The sequence below is a fragment of the Erpetoichthys calabaricus genome, chromosome 18, assembly GCF_900747795.2.
Source record: "Erpetoichthys calabaricus chromosome 18, fErpCal1.3, whole genome shotgun sequence".
In the NCBI taxonomy this organism is placed as follows: domain Eukaryota; kingdom Metazoa; phylum Chordata; class Cladistia; order Polypteriformes; family Polypteridae; genus Erpetoichthys; species Erpetoichthys calabaricus.
The window spans coordinates 74059410-74076436 of NC_041411.2; the positions used below are offsets into that span (position 1 = coordinate 74059410).

Genomic DNA, 17027 nt, shown 5'->3' on the forward strand with positions numbered 1-17027 from the left:
TCATCTGTCCACATGCACCCTACGGCAGCACTGTGACTTTATCCGCTGGGCTTCACACTGTTAAGTCACGTGCTGCCCCCTAATTTTGAAAATGTCTGCTATTGCACAACAAGAGCAGCAACAAGCCATGGAATTAAAGGACGGGTTTAATGAGCGACTAGACTCAGCGCCCGATTAAGCAAGTGGATGGGGTTTGAGGCCCTGACCGAGTTGGTCTTCTCTTGGCTCACTCACTTCACACTTCACTTCTGTTTGGGTGCCACTGAAGGAAAGGAATGAAGAAGAACAAATCTTAAACAATTCAACTAAAAATTCAAAAGAAGTTAATTAGCAGCAAAACCAAGTCACCAATTAAGGGTTAGAATGAAAACCTGCAGCCACTGCTGCCCTCCAGGACTGGAGTTGGAGATCTCTGGATTAAACCAAATTCATTCTGCAGTTGGTGTGGTTGCCACTAAAAACCTGACGCAAGTCCCAGTTGGAGTCAGAGGTGTAGCTAGTGTTCAACTGAAGATTTCGTGCCCCCTCCTATTTGCCAAAATGCAATGGGGAAGGGAAATTTGGCACCCCCTGGATGCTGCGCCTGGGGACAGATGTCCCCTCCCCCCTTGAAGCTACACCACTGGTTGGAGTTGCTGCTGCACTTATCAACACAGCGGAGGTTCAAATGTTAGCATTTGGTCAAGAAAGGTGCAGCTCTGACCCCACCGTCCTGGTCTTAGTGTAGATGGCGTCCTTACTTTGCCAAGTCCCCGATTCATATGGAAACAGTGGCTTCTGACAGCGTCATCGTTTTATATTCATCGTAAATTCTTGACCTACTTTCCATTTATTTTTTATTCACTTCATCGCTCCTGGCCCGAACTGCTCATAACTTTATTTGCATTTTTATTTTACCTTGTGACAAGTGTATTGAAAAGAAAAAAAAAAATAATCATGAAACACACTGCATGTTTTATTAACAACAAACCGTTTGGCACATAAGTAACGATTAACAAACCAGAAAAAAACGAGACTGAATGGAGAATCATCATAATCAAAGATGTGCTGAGGTGGTGTTTCTTTTTATTTTTTTTGAAAAACTAAAATGTACTGAAATACTTGTACGCCACTGTGCAGCCTACTTGTCCACTGCCGTGGCTCACAGATGTGAAATGTCACTTGGCATAGGCCGGGCTAAGACACGATCACGTAGTGGAGCTACAATACTGTGTGTACGCATTTCTGGGCTAAAACCTGGAAAGAAACGCTCGCCTTCCCCAGATTACAGAACTACTGTTTTAATATTAAAAGCTAATATTGCTGTTAGCAAAGGGAGTCCCGTCCGACATCCAGAAAGCACAAATCTTCAGTCGTCGGTTTTCCTTGCAAGTCTGCAGAATGTCCAGTGGTGCTCCACGGTGTTCTCGTTGGCCCTTTCGCTCATATGGTGCACCCTGGTGTTCCTGATTGTAAAGCCCTGTTTCGTGATATACTCCATCAGGTATACACGGAGCGACACCTCCTGATGATAGTCACATGGTCCAAATGTAAAAGACACTTGGCAGTCCCGTGTGCCCATCATGTGCTTGTTCCACTTTACGAAGTTGTTCGAAATGCCCTCCAATAAAGAATGCACCTTGGTGGTGATGGTCAGCTGAGTTATAATCACAGCGACAGGATTGGAATACTTGGAAAGCTTCCGCGTGCTGGACAGCTCCACCATTTCCTCGTATGTGTCTACCGGGTACAGAGGCTTTGGGTCATTGAGGCACTGGATCAAAGGTTCGATCTGGTAGAAGTCGGCCTCTTTACGGAGCAGATCGATCTCCTTGAAGTCGATTGGGAGAGTCAGCTCGGAGGTCCTTAAAAAGTTAAGAATGTATCTGAACAGTGGTCCGTCTCGGTCTATAAAGTAGTTGCCCTGGGAGTCTCTGGCAGATGGAAAGTCTCCTCCAAACATGGCACCGAGCATAGAATCAGGGTAACGAGTGAGGGTGGCGAGAGACGTCGTGTATAAATGGCCACCTACGTTAAGCGTAACTGGACTAGTCATCTAAAAAGAGAAAAACAAAGGAAGAAAGAGTTAAAAGGCCTAGGAGAACGCTGAAGGAGTTCCAAGCGACAGTGGAGGAGACTGGGGAGTCTGTGCAAACGACAACTGCTGATCAGGAACTTCACCAATCGCAGTGTTATGGGAGAGTGGCAAGGAGAAAACACAAACAGAACATCGTGGGTAGAGATGGGAGACGGTCATCTGGAAGAAGAACAAAATTGAGTGTTTGGGCATCAGGCTTAAAAGCCACGTTACACTGCACATCATCAAAAACACACCGGAATGCATTGTGGTGGCAGCATCAGGCTCTGGGGATGCTTCTCTGCGGTGTGCGAGTGTAAAATGGATGCAGCACAATAGCGAGAAAACCTCAAGCAGTCTGCAAGAAACCTGCATCTTGGGAAGAGACAAGAACTGCAAGCATGAAGACAAAGCTACACTGGAATGTCCAGTTCACAATCCACATTTTAATCCATTTGGGAACTTGTGGCTGGACTTGACAAAGGCTGTTCACTCACAATGCCCAGGCAGCCTGGCACATCTTGAGCAATTTTGCCAGGAAGAATCAGGAAAATGGCATTGTGGGGATGAGCAAAGCTGAAGGAAAAAGAGACCGGAGTCTGACGTGGCTGCCTCAATTCTCAACTCCGACCCGAAGGGGATGTGTGCTCTTAATGTGTTTTGTATTTGTAATTCATTTAGACCATCTTACAGAGCTCTGTTGTCCCTTTGACCTTAAAGAGTCTTGTTCTAGTGATCAGTGTCACAAAAGCCACACTAAATCAATTTGATGCAATGTTGTATAAAAAGCAGGTGAATACTGTCTTAACAGTACTCATATACTGATAAACATAAATCATATTTTATAAATGTCTACCTTCTAGTTAAGAAAATAAAGAGAGCTGAAAAACAAAAATGCACTACTAACAGGCATACGTGTTACGGCCGTCTCTCAACTTACCATATTTCCCCATTCTCCATTATCCATTAGCCCAACTTCTCTCGGACGTCTTCAGTCCCTCAGCTGTGTTTCAGGCTCCACTCGTATTGCCGGAAGAATGAATTTTCTAAAGAAAACAGATTTATTATTATTATTATTTAACAAGGCAACAAATTCTTCATTTAGATGCTTATTAAAGAAGATCTGTTTTAGGGTGGTCACACAGCTTTTCATCATACTTGGCAGCACGTGGATTCTCTATACACCCATTTTATTAATGACAAAACGAATATCAGTGCTCAACTACCTGAAATAAAGACAGCTGAAATATACATGAAGTTTAAAAAGGACAAGTTTGGATGAAGCGTCGCCCGCAGTGCACATTCAGCTTGGGATCGTCTTGACGTGATCTCATCGCAGTTGAGTTGCCATAAGTAGATCCTACCTGTCAGGGCTGGCACTGCCACAATGTGCACAGGGCGTGGATCAGGACTGGACACGTAATAAAATGAAGTACCACTGCTATGAGACCCATAGGACCCCACCTTCAGCATCCTTGCGTGCAGGTCTTACCGACTTCAGTATGGTGCCGACTGGCACAAAATGAATATCCACACGCACACCCCAAACAGATATAAACGCAAATGACACTGACCAACTTAAACTGTCCTGCTGAGTAGTGAAGAAAATAAATAAATAAGGATCACCTTATATATTTAACTTATCTATTCTGCAATAAAAACAGAACAGAGCTGGTGCTGTACAAGAGAATCTGGATGGCCCTCAACAACCCTATAGGCCAGGGGTTCCCAAACTCGATCCTGGGGACCCCCTGTGGCTGCAGGTTTTTGTTCCAACCAACTTCATTTGAAATTCTCAGCCTAATTAAATGACTCATTTCCCAGTTTCTGTATTCTGTGGAGTCATGTAGAAATGACAAACTAAGTTTGGTAGATTTTTATTAAAATGTAATAAGCAGTTATATAGAGAACATGTCTTTTGTTTTTAAGTCGTTAACAGTATTTTCAACCTAATTTTCATTCTGCTTTTCCAGGGGGGTATTTTCCGTACGTCGCTTAAATCATCCGAGATCAGATACCTCATCTTGGATGAGTTAATGCTGGTGAAACTCATTTGGGATAAGTCGGTTTTTCAAACGCAGCCGTGTAGTAGATTAGTTTAGCTGGATCTAATCATACGAGATGAATGCCCGCGCTGAGTGAAAAGCCCATATATATTGAGTCTAGAAAACATGATCAGCAAGTCTTATAGGCTGTAACAAAATGACGAAAGAACGGCACATTTTTTTCACAGAAGCGGAGCAGGACCTTTTATTCGAAGGACATTAAGAATTTCAAGATTTAATATGCACAAGAGGTAACACTGCAAAAGCAGCCCAAACCAGAAAAGACGGCTGGCAAAAAGTAGCCGACAAATTAAACGCTAAGTAGTGTGCATTGTACTTACTGAATGCAGCGTTTCATTTCCTATTCTGAGGGCATTCCAGGGGGAAGCTCCTCCTCAGAACCAGTGGCAGGATGCAGTGGTCATTTCATTTCAGGTAAAGGATGGTCATTGCATATATTTGTCCTCAATCTGTGCCATAGGTATGTTCCATATAGCCCTCTATTTTTTGTCAGTTGCAGGGAATTTCATATCCCTAGAACTTGTGTCTCACCAACGAGATATTGACGAAGGTCAAATATTTGATGAAGACACTGTGTCTGATTATTCATAAGGAGGAGAGGTACATTTTCCAAATAATGTTTGATCAGACTCCACTCTGATCAGTCCCATGTGCCCCAATCACATTTGGAAATCCTGGTAATGAGAATGTTGGGCTGAGTGTGATATTCTTCATGGAACTGTGGGTGTTTTTGCCTGTGTATTACCTACAATGGCATGAAACGCCTCTTTTATTGTCTGCACACGCACCTGTCCAGGAAACACAATGAAAACCCGAAGGAAATATTTCAGAGCCAAACAGACTTTACTAAATTGCCTGGCAAACTGCACTTTTAGATAGATTTTCTGCATCGCCTACAGTATATAATAAAAGAGTCGCTTGCAAAAAACCTCAAAGCAATGCATACTGTCTGTGTGGTTGTGAGAGCCCAACTTCGCCTAGTTTGACTTCGAATATAAGGTGGTAATAAATCTTTGAGGTACAATATTCCCCCTCGGCTAAAGCGGAATCTTTCGAAAAGAATTTCCTCCGGGAGCAATAAAGCATCTTGCCGATCGCGCAAAACCCTCTCTGTGTGAAAATCTCTTCTTATAATTTGCGCATCGATATCAATTGGTTGCTCATTCATGAACGGTGAAGCCATGACTGAATGAATTCCACGCACGGACACTGATTAAGTGTGTGAGCTAATCCTTGTTTACTTCGAACAAACCTGCTCCGAGCAGGTTTGAGGATTTGGATGTTCTGCTATGACAACGCATCCAGCAAGAGTTTCGAAAAACCGACAGATCCAGGATCAGGCCAAATCGCCAACAATTACATCCGGCTAAACGAGTAATCCACGTATGAAAAATACCCCCAGGTGTTCTGCTATTTTAATTGATTTTTTTTTTACTAATTAATGAGTCCGACGCTGAAGTCGTTGCTGCTTTCATCAACCAGGGTGTCTGCTGTGCTGGTTGTTAATTGTCACTATTAGGGTTAAATGAAGGGCACAAACTATACAGGAAAAGGGGAAAATAATAGGAAAACAACAAAAGAGTTAAGCATTGATAACGCTAGAAAAAAATAAATATTTATAAATGTAAAAAAATCATACTGTTGTGTTTTTCAGAATGCAGAATAGGAGAAGAGTAAAAAAGACCAGCTAATTAAATGAGATCAGCTGTTATCAATTATTATCACCGATTGCGAAGCTGGTTGGAACAAAAACCTGTAGCCACAGAGGATCCCCAGGATCAAGTTTGGGAACCCCTGACAACAGGCCTATCCATGACATTCCAACTCTTTGGAAATCTGATGGGTAAGGAGTATGGATTCTTACTTATGGCCCATACAGAGAGAATAAATTTAAAATATTTCATATCTCTTGCCTTACGTGTTCCCCCTACCCTTCTGGACCTCCACCTGTCTTGCTGCACATCTCCTCTGTCGATCGCCTGCTTCTCAGACTCAGTATTTGCAGGGGAGCATTGCTCACCTCGGACTATGACCAATGTTAGGTGGACTCCCCATTACCCGTCGTGAAAACATCATTTGTGTTTTCGTGAACACTTCCCTTCTCTGAAGGCAGCTCTCACAGTTCCTCCTATGCTGTTCCTCGGTATTCTTCAATGTGTCACCCTCTCCTGCCCGTCACTTCAGGCCTCAATGGTGTTTGACTGAACAACCACAACTAAACTGACCAATCGAATTGCTTGAAGGATAACAAGGAGCACATGTACGCACACACAAACACACAGACAGACAGGGACTGTAGTGTTGTATTATATAGGAGACTGACGTACATTCTTCCTTAAAATTTTAACAGCATCTTTATCCAGTGAGGCAAACACAATCACCAAGCCCACTTTCTTTCCCGGCTGAAGTGATGCTCACCAGCTCCAAGTGTCTGGAGAGACATGAGCACACAGGTGATCGCTGACCCCGTTTCATTTCTTAAGAATTCTTCAGGCACTTCACAACTTCTCGTGCTATGTCAAAACACTGCAATTTTCAAAAATGAAATTGTAATGATTTTCTTAAAGGCCGGGTAATGATGGCTTCCAATGTTAAACTGCCTGTGTCCCAAATATTGAACAGGGAGGCACAGACCACCAGGTTTTATGCCCAGCGGCGATTCCATGAACTACCCTGAGCGCGCCCCACGTGACCTGCCTGTGCTAACGGCGGGCAAACACTTGGACATCTGCGCCGTGTAACTGACCAGCAGGTCACCGGAGGGACAAACGTCAGCTAATAAAGAAGCGAATGAATAAAGACTGGCCTTTATACTCAGATTGGCCACGGACAGCGTCTCCCAAAAAATGCACACGCATGTTAGGTTAGCATCAGAACACCTCGACGTTTATTTCATTGCCGTGACTCGTCTGGCATTCGGATAAGTCAACTTATAGTGTCTTTCATTGACACCTGGACGTATGAATTTCACAGCACGCTACACGAAACATCACCAACCCAATTTAAACATATTAACGCGAATACACGGCGGCTAAATCCGCGCGTTTTTATGCAATCTTTTGCTGAAATTTCAACTTTCTATGGACCAGTGTGCGCTCTGCTTTAGCTGTTTTTTTTCAATAGAAAAACGCAATCTGGTCCGTCAACAACACCCCCCACTACGTGAGCTCCATATGCAAAGTCCTGGCTCGTCAGCTGCGTTCGCACGTGCAGTTCGGAGGCCCCAGAGAACGCTACCCCGCTTTTGCGTCGAAGTATTGACTACCACGAGAAAACGGACGAGGTTCGCGAATCCCCACACCCCCGGCTAAGTGCGTCATAACTTCCAATACCTGCTGCGTGTCGGCTCCTTTGTGAACCGACGCTAAGGATTCCTCCGCTCGTCCGGTCCCACTCATCTGGGTCGCTTCCGACTGCTGAGGTGTGCGCTCCGGTGGGGCCTGCGGCCCAATCATAGGCATCCATGGCTGAATGACGGAGCGAACCACGGGTAGCGGCACCGTGTGTGCTCTCATGTCATTGGCTTGCAAGCAGACGCGGCTCCTCCGCTGACTAAACATGATTGGCTGAAAGCTTAGCGATCCAACACGAAGGAGTCCGCCCACGAACCCAGGAACCAATTACATGATGCAAGCAATGATTGGCAGACGGATCTCCGCACAGGCAACTCCTACAATTAAAACAAAACGGTGAAAACAGATTTAGGAAATCAGTTTCTAGTAGAAAGAATTATAAAATAAGAGCTTTACTTATTGTTGGCATCATCATCAAAATTTGTATTAGTAAATTTATCAGGTCCCTTTATATTAAAGTTTAAATTATTTAAATTACATTATTTTAAAAATAAATACTGGTTTAAGTGAACTATAGCAATTATTTAAGACATGTAATATGCTCGTTCTTTGACTGTTTATTCATACTTACTTTCACTTTCTCTGGCTACCTACCTAGGTGAGTGTTCTCCTAACACGATGCCCCCCCCCCCTTTTTTTTAGCTTTTTTAGTTTCACACCCGGTGCTGCCAAATACACTGAATTTAAAGAAAATGTTAACTGTTGTGAATGAATGCATATGCTCCCGATCTTATTCTAGTCTTTCCAAACAACTGCGATGCAATGCCTTATCTAAAGTTTATTTTTGAACCCAAATCCTTCTCGCTAAGAAAACGCGCATGTTCTTATTAGTCCTTAGGATGCTGGTTATCATCTTGCTGTCCTGTGGTCTTCCTTGCCCCCAACTCGCTTCAAAATTTGAACCCAATTCCCTTTTCTGATGTGACCTGCTGTGAACCCATTAATTTTCTTTCTTTTTGTCTTGCTTGTTTAACTGCAAAAATCACACATTGTTGTGTAAGGCTGTTTAAATTCAGGAGAAAAAAGCATATATGTTATAACAGCACCAGAACTGGCGTTATTGAACCCTGGATATTGTAATGAATATCCTGTGCCATTAGGGTGCCCATACTGCGCCTCAGCCCGGTGCAATGGCGCGTGTACTGCAAAGAGAGCCATTGGCCCGTGAGGGCGGGACGCTGGCCTGTGATACTGTCCCATCAGCGCGTGCCACCGCATCAACCACTTGTCGCTTTGCCCCCTCTAAAGCAGCTATCGCTCCTGATTGCACGGAGAGTGTGCTTACTTTGTTTAAATGGGTTTGTGTTTTCCCTGCGTCCGTACAATGGATTTTTAGTTCTTTGTTATGGTTTATTATGCGTTTTTGTCATTTGTCGAATTATTCATGCAAATGTCTTTGTGAAAAATGATTCAGTAGGAACACCGCTCTTCGAGATACAGGATTTCTATTTTCGATTTGAATGATAGTTATGTGTGATATAAAAGAAATGGAGACACTGTTAGGGAGATTTGTCTTACCGCGACCACTGAAACAGCATGGGTCGCCTTTGTCCAGCTCGCTTTGTTCCTTTGGCTGCAACTTCTATTGGAGAATTTGGGTTTAGTTTCAGGGCAAAGCCGTGGCGCTGCTTCGGGCGGGACAACGTTGTTTTACTGCTGTATGTTGTGAGCGCACTCGCTCCGATATTTTTGTGGATCCAAAGTAACGTGAGCTAAACGTGCAGCCCGCTGTGACTTTCCAGCGCACCCGTGCTTTAACTTCCTCTGGCGCACAATAAAACCCCGAGTGTCGGGGGCAGCTGCACCGATTGGGGGCGCATCCGTTTGGTGCTGAGATTTCAATCTGCTGACTTGCGTTCAATCCCTGCTGTCGGCATGTGGCGCTTTTCTTTGAACTGCTCATCCTCCTTATCTATGACTTTCTGGAAAGTGGAGCCCGTGACTCAAAAGCGAAGCAGTGCTCTTTTTCAATAGTAACCGCAGTTCAACGAATCCTTCTGAAAGGGCTATTGGACAAGGCCAAAAGTCGGGGGGCTTCGGTGCCTCACAATCGAGATCGGGCTTCATAACCCAGGCCTGACACAGCCATCCTCAGCGGCTCGTGGTGTGGGAAGGTACTGAAGCATTAGGCCTTTATGCCGCGAGGACACAGAACCCAAAAGAAATAAACGGAAAGCGACAATAAAAAAAGTCGCGCGACTAAATAGACTCAATGCAAAGGAATAGGACGTGTCACGCGACAAAAATAGACCATTCGGTCAATGCCCACCGGCCGCATCAACCCCAAAATTTGACACGCTCCAAATTGGAAACCCTGTGACTGATCCCGGACTGCACCAATAGGAAGACGTAGATGGAGGATGATTTAGGCAGAGCTGACTCAGACGTGTGGGCTCCATGTCATGACCAAGGACTTGACTCAGCCTTTCCTTGCAAGCTATGTCAGCAAGTCCTGCTCTGTTATGTCTTCAGTGCATCATGGGATAGTAAAGGACCCTGCACTGATGAAAACACTGAAGACTCACAAGGGGCTGACGGATGAAGACCCAGTTTCAGCAGTTTCATGGGATATGTGACAATGAGTGTTTAGTAAGCAGATCAAAACAAAATCCAAAAAAAGAAGGAGAGGTAATTAGAGCATGATGTCTTCAAATGGCACATAGGTACACAATTTGAAATCCCTTGTGTCGTGGGGTGGGGTGAGGGTGGATTGGGGGTTAGCATGAAGGGTGTTTGTATCAGAAAAATGACGTTCCTAGCTTGGGCCACCCAAACATTTCCTGAAAAAAAATGACCTGAAAAAATTACTATTTGGAAAAATTTATAAACAGGACTACAATCCACTGAGGGTCTGGCTAGCATCTTAAAGGATGCTGGATAGAAACCAGTGTTTGTTAGTGTCCAGGATGTTGGGTGTCATTTCCCATGCCAGGCCAGTTCATCTGTTGGCCAGTGCTTTCCCATTATTAGCCATTGTCCAAATGGTTTTGGATTGGCTTTAGAATATTTCTTGAATACATGTTACTTGTTGTTTGACTTCTAGAAGTTTCCTTGGAAGTTTCCAATTGTTCCAGGTCTTTCTTTCTTCTGGACTAAGCTTGCCTAATCCCATCCATTTTTCCTTTGTCTTTCAGTGTCTTGGTGCTTGGAAAGATGGAGATTTATTATTGGCGAAATGTAGGAGAGCGTGTTTTCTCAGCAAGGTGTGGAAGAATAATTTTAGGGTAACATAAACATCTTAAAGAAATAGCATTAAGGTTTAATACATGTCAGGACCCTGTTCAGACATATCAGGAAACCAGACAAAGGTCAAGTGAAACAACAGAGACAAAAATATAATACACAAAATGTACTGAAAGAAGATCAGGTGACCTGTATTCAACAAGATTGGACAGTTGCTATATACACAGAAATTTCAAGTGTGGCGGTTCAACCCAAAGGATAAGTGTGACAGTGGTGAGATCTGCAGTAGGAGTGACAGAGGTGGGATTAATGACAATGTCAATTTATTTATATAGCACATTTAAAACAACATAGTAATGCTGTGGCCAAAGTGCTTTACAATAATAGAATAAAAGAAAAACAAAACAATTAACATAAAACATAAATAGAAATAAAATATACAGTGAGGAACATAAGTATTTGAACACCCTGCGATTTTGCAAGTTCTCCCACTTAGAAATCATAGAGGGGTCTGAAATTCACATTGTAGGTGCATTCCCACTGTGAGAGCCAGAATGTAAAAAAAAATTCAGGAAATCCCATTGTATGATTTGTACAGAATTTATTTGTATTGCACTGCTGCACATAAGTATTTGAACACCTGGCAATCAGCAAGAATTCTGGCTCTCAAAGACCTGTTACTCTGCCTTTAAGAAGTCCACCTCTACTCCACTTAGTAATCTTAATTAGTAGCACCTGTCTGAGCTCTTTAAAGACACCTGTCCAGCCCACAGTCAGTCAGACTCCACCTACTACCATGGGCAAGACACCAGAGACAAAATTGTGGACCTCCACAAGGCTGGAAAGGGCTACGGGGCAATTGCCAAGCAGCTTGGTGAAAATAGATCAACTGTTGGAGCAATTGTCAGAAAATGGAAGATGCTAAAGACGACTGTCAGTCTCCCTCGGACTGGGGCTCCATGCAAGATCTCACCTTGTGGGGTATCACAGATGATAAGAAAGGTGAGGAATCAGCCCAGAACTACACGGGAGGAGCTGGTCAATGACATGAAGAGAGCTGGGACCACGGTTTTAAAGGTCACTGTCGGTAGAACACTATGCCGTCATGGTTTCAAATCACGCATTGCACGGAAGGTTCCCCTGCTCAAGTCATCACATGTCCAGGCCTGTCTGAACTTTGCCAATGACCATCTGGATGATCCAGAGGAGGCATGGGAGAAAGTCATGTGGTCAGATGACACCAAAATAGAACTTTTTGGTCTAAACTTCACTTGCCGTGTTTGGAGGAAAAAGAAGGAGGAGTTGCATCCCAAGAACACCATCCCTACTGTGAAGCATGGGGGTGGAAACATCATGCTTTGGGGGTGCTTTTCTGCGAAGGGGACAGGACGACTGCACTGTATTAAGGAGAGGATGAATGGGGCCATGTATTGTGAGATTTTGAGCAACAACCTCCTTCCCTCAGTCAGAGCACTGAAGATGGGTCGTGGCTGGGTCTTCCAATATGACAATGACCCGAAGCACACAGCCAGGATAACCAAGGAGTGGATCCGTAAGAAGCATATCAAGGTTATGGAGTGGCCTAGCCAGTCTCCAGACCTAAATCCAATCGAAAATCTTTGGAGGGAGCTGAAACTCTGTGTTGCTCAGCGCCAGCCCCAGATCTAGAGGAGATCTGTGTGGAGGAGTGGGCCAAAATCCCTGTTGCAGTGTGTGCAAACCTGGTCAAGAACTATGGGAAACGTTTGACCTCTGTAATTGCAAACAAAGGCTTCTGCACCAAATATTAACACTGATTTTCTCAGGTGTTCAAATACTTATGTGCAGCAGTGCAATACAAATAAATTCTGAACAAATCATACAATGGGATTTCCTGAATTTTTTTTTTTACATTCTGTCTCTCACAGTGGGAATGCACCTACAATGGGAATTTCAGACCCCTCCATGATTTCTAAGTGGGAGAACTTGCAAAATTGCAGGGTGTTCAAATACTTATGTTCCTCACTGTATGAATGTAAAATAAAATACATAATAAATAGAAGTAATGTTATATACATAAAAAACAGAAGTAATGTTATATAATCACAAAGAGGAAACCATCAGTATTACTGAAGGTCACTGAATGCAAGTGAATAGAAATGAGTTTTTAATCTTGTTTTGAACAGTTCAACTGTAGACGACACCTTTAAATGAGGAGGTAAAGAGTTCCACAGGCGAGGTGCAGCAGCTACAAAAGCCCTGTCTGTCCCCCTTAGTTTTACACTTGGTACGAGGGACAACCAGAGACAGCTGACCAGAAGATCTAAGCACTCTGGATGGCTGATGTAAAACACACAGTTCAGATAAATAGGAAGGAGCAAGCCCATGTAAAGATTTAAAAACTAGCAGTAAGATTTTAAAATCAATTTGAAAACTGACAGGCAGCCAGTGTAAAGAAGCTAAAATAGGAGAAACAGAGTCATACTTTCTTGCCCCAACCAGAAAGCGAGCGGCAGCATTTTGGACCAACTGTAACCTGTGTATCAGGGATTTGTTAATCCCAGAATACAGCAAGTTGCAGTAATTGAGGCGAGAAAAAATAAACGCATGAGTAGCTATCTCAAGATCCCTAGAAGATAAAAAAGGCTTTATCTTATAGACGAAGTTGGAAAAAGCAACTCTTGACTACAGAATTTACTTGTTTCTCAAAAGAGAGGTTACTATCAAAGGTAACACCAAGATTGCGGACTTGAGGTTTGGAAAAGACAGAGAAAGAGCCGAGAAGTCCAAGACCAATTTGGGCTTTAGCTGATGGACCCACTATAAGTACCTCCATTTTATTTTGATTTAGATCAAGAAAATTATTAGCCATTCAGGATCTTAGTTCAGAAAGACAGTTGTGCAGTTGATTTGTTGTAGAGTTGCAGACAGGAATATAAACCTGAGTATCATCAGCATAGCAGTGAAAAGAAATGTTAAATTTCCTAAAAATTGCTCCAATAGGGTGAAGGTATATGGAGAATAAAATAGGACCCAAAATGGATCCCTGAGGAACACCATATTTAAGAGGTGCAGTAGATGAAGAAGAGGAATTAAAAGTCACTGAAAAGTGTCTACCAGTTAAATATGACCTGAACCAGTTAAGAGCAGCCCCTTTAAGCCCAACAAGATGTTCAAGCCGCAACAGCAATATCTCATGGTCAATGGTGTCAAAGGCAGCGGACAGTTCAAGGAGGACAAGGACTGCCGCATCACCTGAGTCAGTAATAAGAGAGATGTCGCTGAACACTTTCAGGAGTGCCGTTTCAACACTATGATAACACCTAAAGCCAGATTGGTAGATCTCAAATAAATTATTGGAGTTAAGGTGATGAACCAATTGATTATAAATAATTCTTTCTAGAATTTTAGCCAGAAATGGCAGTTGGGAAATTGGACGAAAATTGGCTAAAACTCCAGGATCTAATTCTGCCTTTTTTACACGGGGACGGACTGCAGCATGTTTAAAAAATGAGGGCACAACCCCCGAAATAATAGAATCATTGATGATGGCTAGTAAGGGTGGGCCCAACACATCAAAGGCTTCCACTAAGAGACGTGGTGGTACAATATCCAGAGGACTAAGGGCTGGTTCAAGGGTGTCAATAGTTCTTTTTAGCTGTGAAAGTGAGACTAGATCAAAGGATTCTAAGACAATGTCATGATTAACAGTAGGATTTACATCAGGGATCAGCTCTGAGCCCTTTCTTATTTGCAATGGTGAGGGACAGGTTGACAGACGAGATTAGACAGGAGTCTCCATGGACTATGATGTTTGCTGATGACATTGTGATCTGTAGGGAGAGTAGGGAGCAGGTTGACCCTGGAGAGGTGGAGATATGCTGTAGAGAGAAGAATGAAGGTCAGTAGGAACAAGACAGAATACATGTGTGTGAATGAGAGGGAGGTCAGTGGAATGGTGAGGATGAGGGGAGTAGAGCTGGCGAAGGTGGATGAGTTTAAATACTTGGGATCAACAGTACAGAGTAACAGGGATTGTGGAAGAGAAGTGAAAAAGAGAGTGCAGGCAGGGTGGAAGGGGTGAAGGAGAGTGTTAGGAGTGATTTGTGACAGATGGGTATCAGCAAGAGTGAAAGGGAAGGTCTACAGGATGATAGTGAGACCAGCTTTGTTATATGGGTTGGAGACGGTGGCACTGACCATAAAGTAGGAAACAGAGCTGGAGGTGGCAGAGTTTAAGATGTTAAGATTTGCATTGGGTGTGATGAGGATGGATAGGATTAAGAATGAGTACATTAGAGGGTAACCTCAGGTTGGTGGTTGGGAGACAAAGTCAGAGAGGTGAGATTGTGTTGGTTTGGAAACGTGCAGAGGAAAAATTCCGAGTATATTGGGAGAAGGATGTTAAGGATAGAATTGCCAGGTAAGAGGAAGGCCAACGAGAAGGTTTATGGATGTGGTGAGAGAAGACATGCAGATGATGGGTGTAACAGAGCAGGATGCAGAAACCCCTAATGGGAGCAGCCGAAAGAAGAAGCAGTGTAAGAACGACACTGGCACTTGCATTATAAATGAACCCTGGATATTGTAATGAACATCGTATGCCATTAGGAAGCCCATACTCTGCCTCAGCCAGTGCTATGGAGTGTGTGACATGTAAACCTGTACAAAGCAAGCCATTGGTCTGTGAGAAGTGCCACTGTCACGTAAGCATGTGTCACTGTTGCGTGCTTAACATTACACTACACTCTGTACTCTTAACTGCTGCTGACAGTTTGGGAAATACCACAGTTTTTTTTTTTTTTTTAAGTAATAGGGTAAAAGAAACATCTTTAAAGATAAACCATAAATTTGACCCTTTTAGAAACATGTTGCAAAAATATAAGTGTGACATTGATATAAAATATTCATTTTATAAACTTCCCCCAGAAAATATTCTTCATTTATTTTGGACCTGCAGTTACACTCAAAAACTTCATTGATGTTAATGTATTACTTGGGTTTTTCTCTTTCCTTTAGAAATATTTTGGATGCTATGAGCATTGAAACAGCAATGAGAATGCCTTTCTCCTTGTAAATTTAATTTTTCTTTTAAGAACATTTCATATTAATAAATGGAAATCCACAGAAAGAAAATCACATTTTATAATTTTTATAAGGATGTACATAGCATTGCTTAGATCAAATTTCTTTATCTTTAAATAAAAAGCAGGTAAAACAATGGAATAGTGTTTAGCCTATACGGCAGATGACCTCATTTATTGTCCTGGAGATCGGCAGTGGCTGCTGGTGACATTTCGGAAAGTTCAAGCTGCCGTTGCGATCTGTACAGTTTGCGTCCTTTTATATCAGCAGCAAATAAAGGCAGCGCCAAAGTGAAACCACGTCGGTGTTGTTAGAAACGCTTTATACACACAATCTTTGTGCTCATCTGACAACGTGTACCTATTATGCAGCTTTTGTTGTTTATATTCAATCGCTCATCTAATTTTTCATTCACGATTAGCGAGACGATGCTTTGATAACTGAGGTCAGGTTTCAATGGTCACACTCCGGAAAATGGCAGCCAGCGAATTTAAAATGTGGCAGCACAATATGAAGTGCTGCTGTGCAAACGCGAGTACCATCCCGTCCTGGATGTAAGGCTACGCACTTTATGTACACTATACCAGGGGTCTGCAACTTCAGTCCTGGAGACCTACTGTGGCTGCAGGTTTTCACCCTTTTCTTAATTAATGACCAGATTTTGTTGGTAATTAACTGTTTGCCTTAATTTTAATGGATATACAACTTAAGACTCAGGCCCCTTAATTTTCTTTTTTCCTTAATTAGCAACCAAACAATATTAAGACACAAAACGTACCGACACATAGCGTCCATCACACAATAACTGAAAATAAAGAAAGGTGAAGACTTCAGTAATGTCGATCTGCTCAGGTCCACAAAATATTTTGACAGCACTCTTGAAAAAGAAATTCAACCGTTTTGGAAATGTCTGCCATGGCAGAACGAGACCCTTGGAATTAAATAACGGGTTTAATTAGCAACGAGAATTGGCTTCAAATTAAGAAAATTAATGAATTGAAGTTGGATGAGGTATGAGGCCCCAAGTTAGTTGCTCGTCTGTTGGCTCACTTCACATCAAATTTATGTTTAGGTGCCGTTTAAGGAAAAAAATCAATTTGGCGGTCAGAGTCTCAAGAAATGTCAATTAAAATAAATGGGAATAGTTCATTAGCAGCACAAACTGGTCACTAAGTAAGAAAAGAGTTAGAATGAAAACTTACAGCCACAGTAGCTCTCCAGGACTGGAGTTGGAGACCCCTGATGTATATATAAATGAAGACCAACGCGTCCATTATTCAGGGTTGCGTCTTTCCTTGCTGTCGA

The 17027-nt window shown here is 42.8% G+C and overlaps 1 protein-coding gene across 2 annotated transcripts; it reads right to left on the reverse strand.

The window, feature by feature from the left end:
- Nucleotides 1-934: 934 nt before the first annotated feature.
- On the reverse strand, nt 935-17017 carry LOC114668993 (BTB/POZ domain-containing protein KCTD6). 2 transcript variants are annotated; one of them, XM_028825061.2, is made up of 4 exons: nt 16925-17017; nt 7455-7792; nt 2997-3102; nt 935-2035 (listed from the first exon to the last, which is right to left on the reverse strand). In XM_028825061.2, exons 3-4 carry the CDS (start codon nt 3021-3023, stop codon nt 1349-1351), a joined length of 714 nt encoding a protein of 237 aa, XP_028680894.1. In that variant the 5' UTR covers nt 3024-3102; nt 7455-7792; nt 16925-17017; the 3' UTR covers nt 935-1348. The 2 variants fall into 2 exon arrangements, with proteins under 2 accessions (XP_028680894.1, XP_051776991.1); XM_051921031.1 differs by lacking the exon at nt 16925-17017 and adding an exon at nt 16083-16276.
- Between the last annotated feature and the right edge of the window lie 10 nt (nt 17018-17027).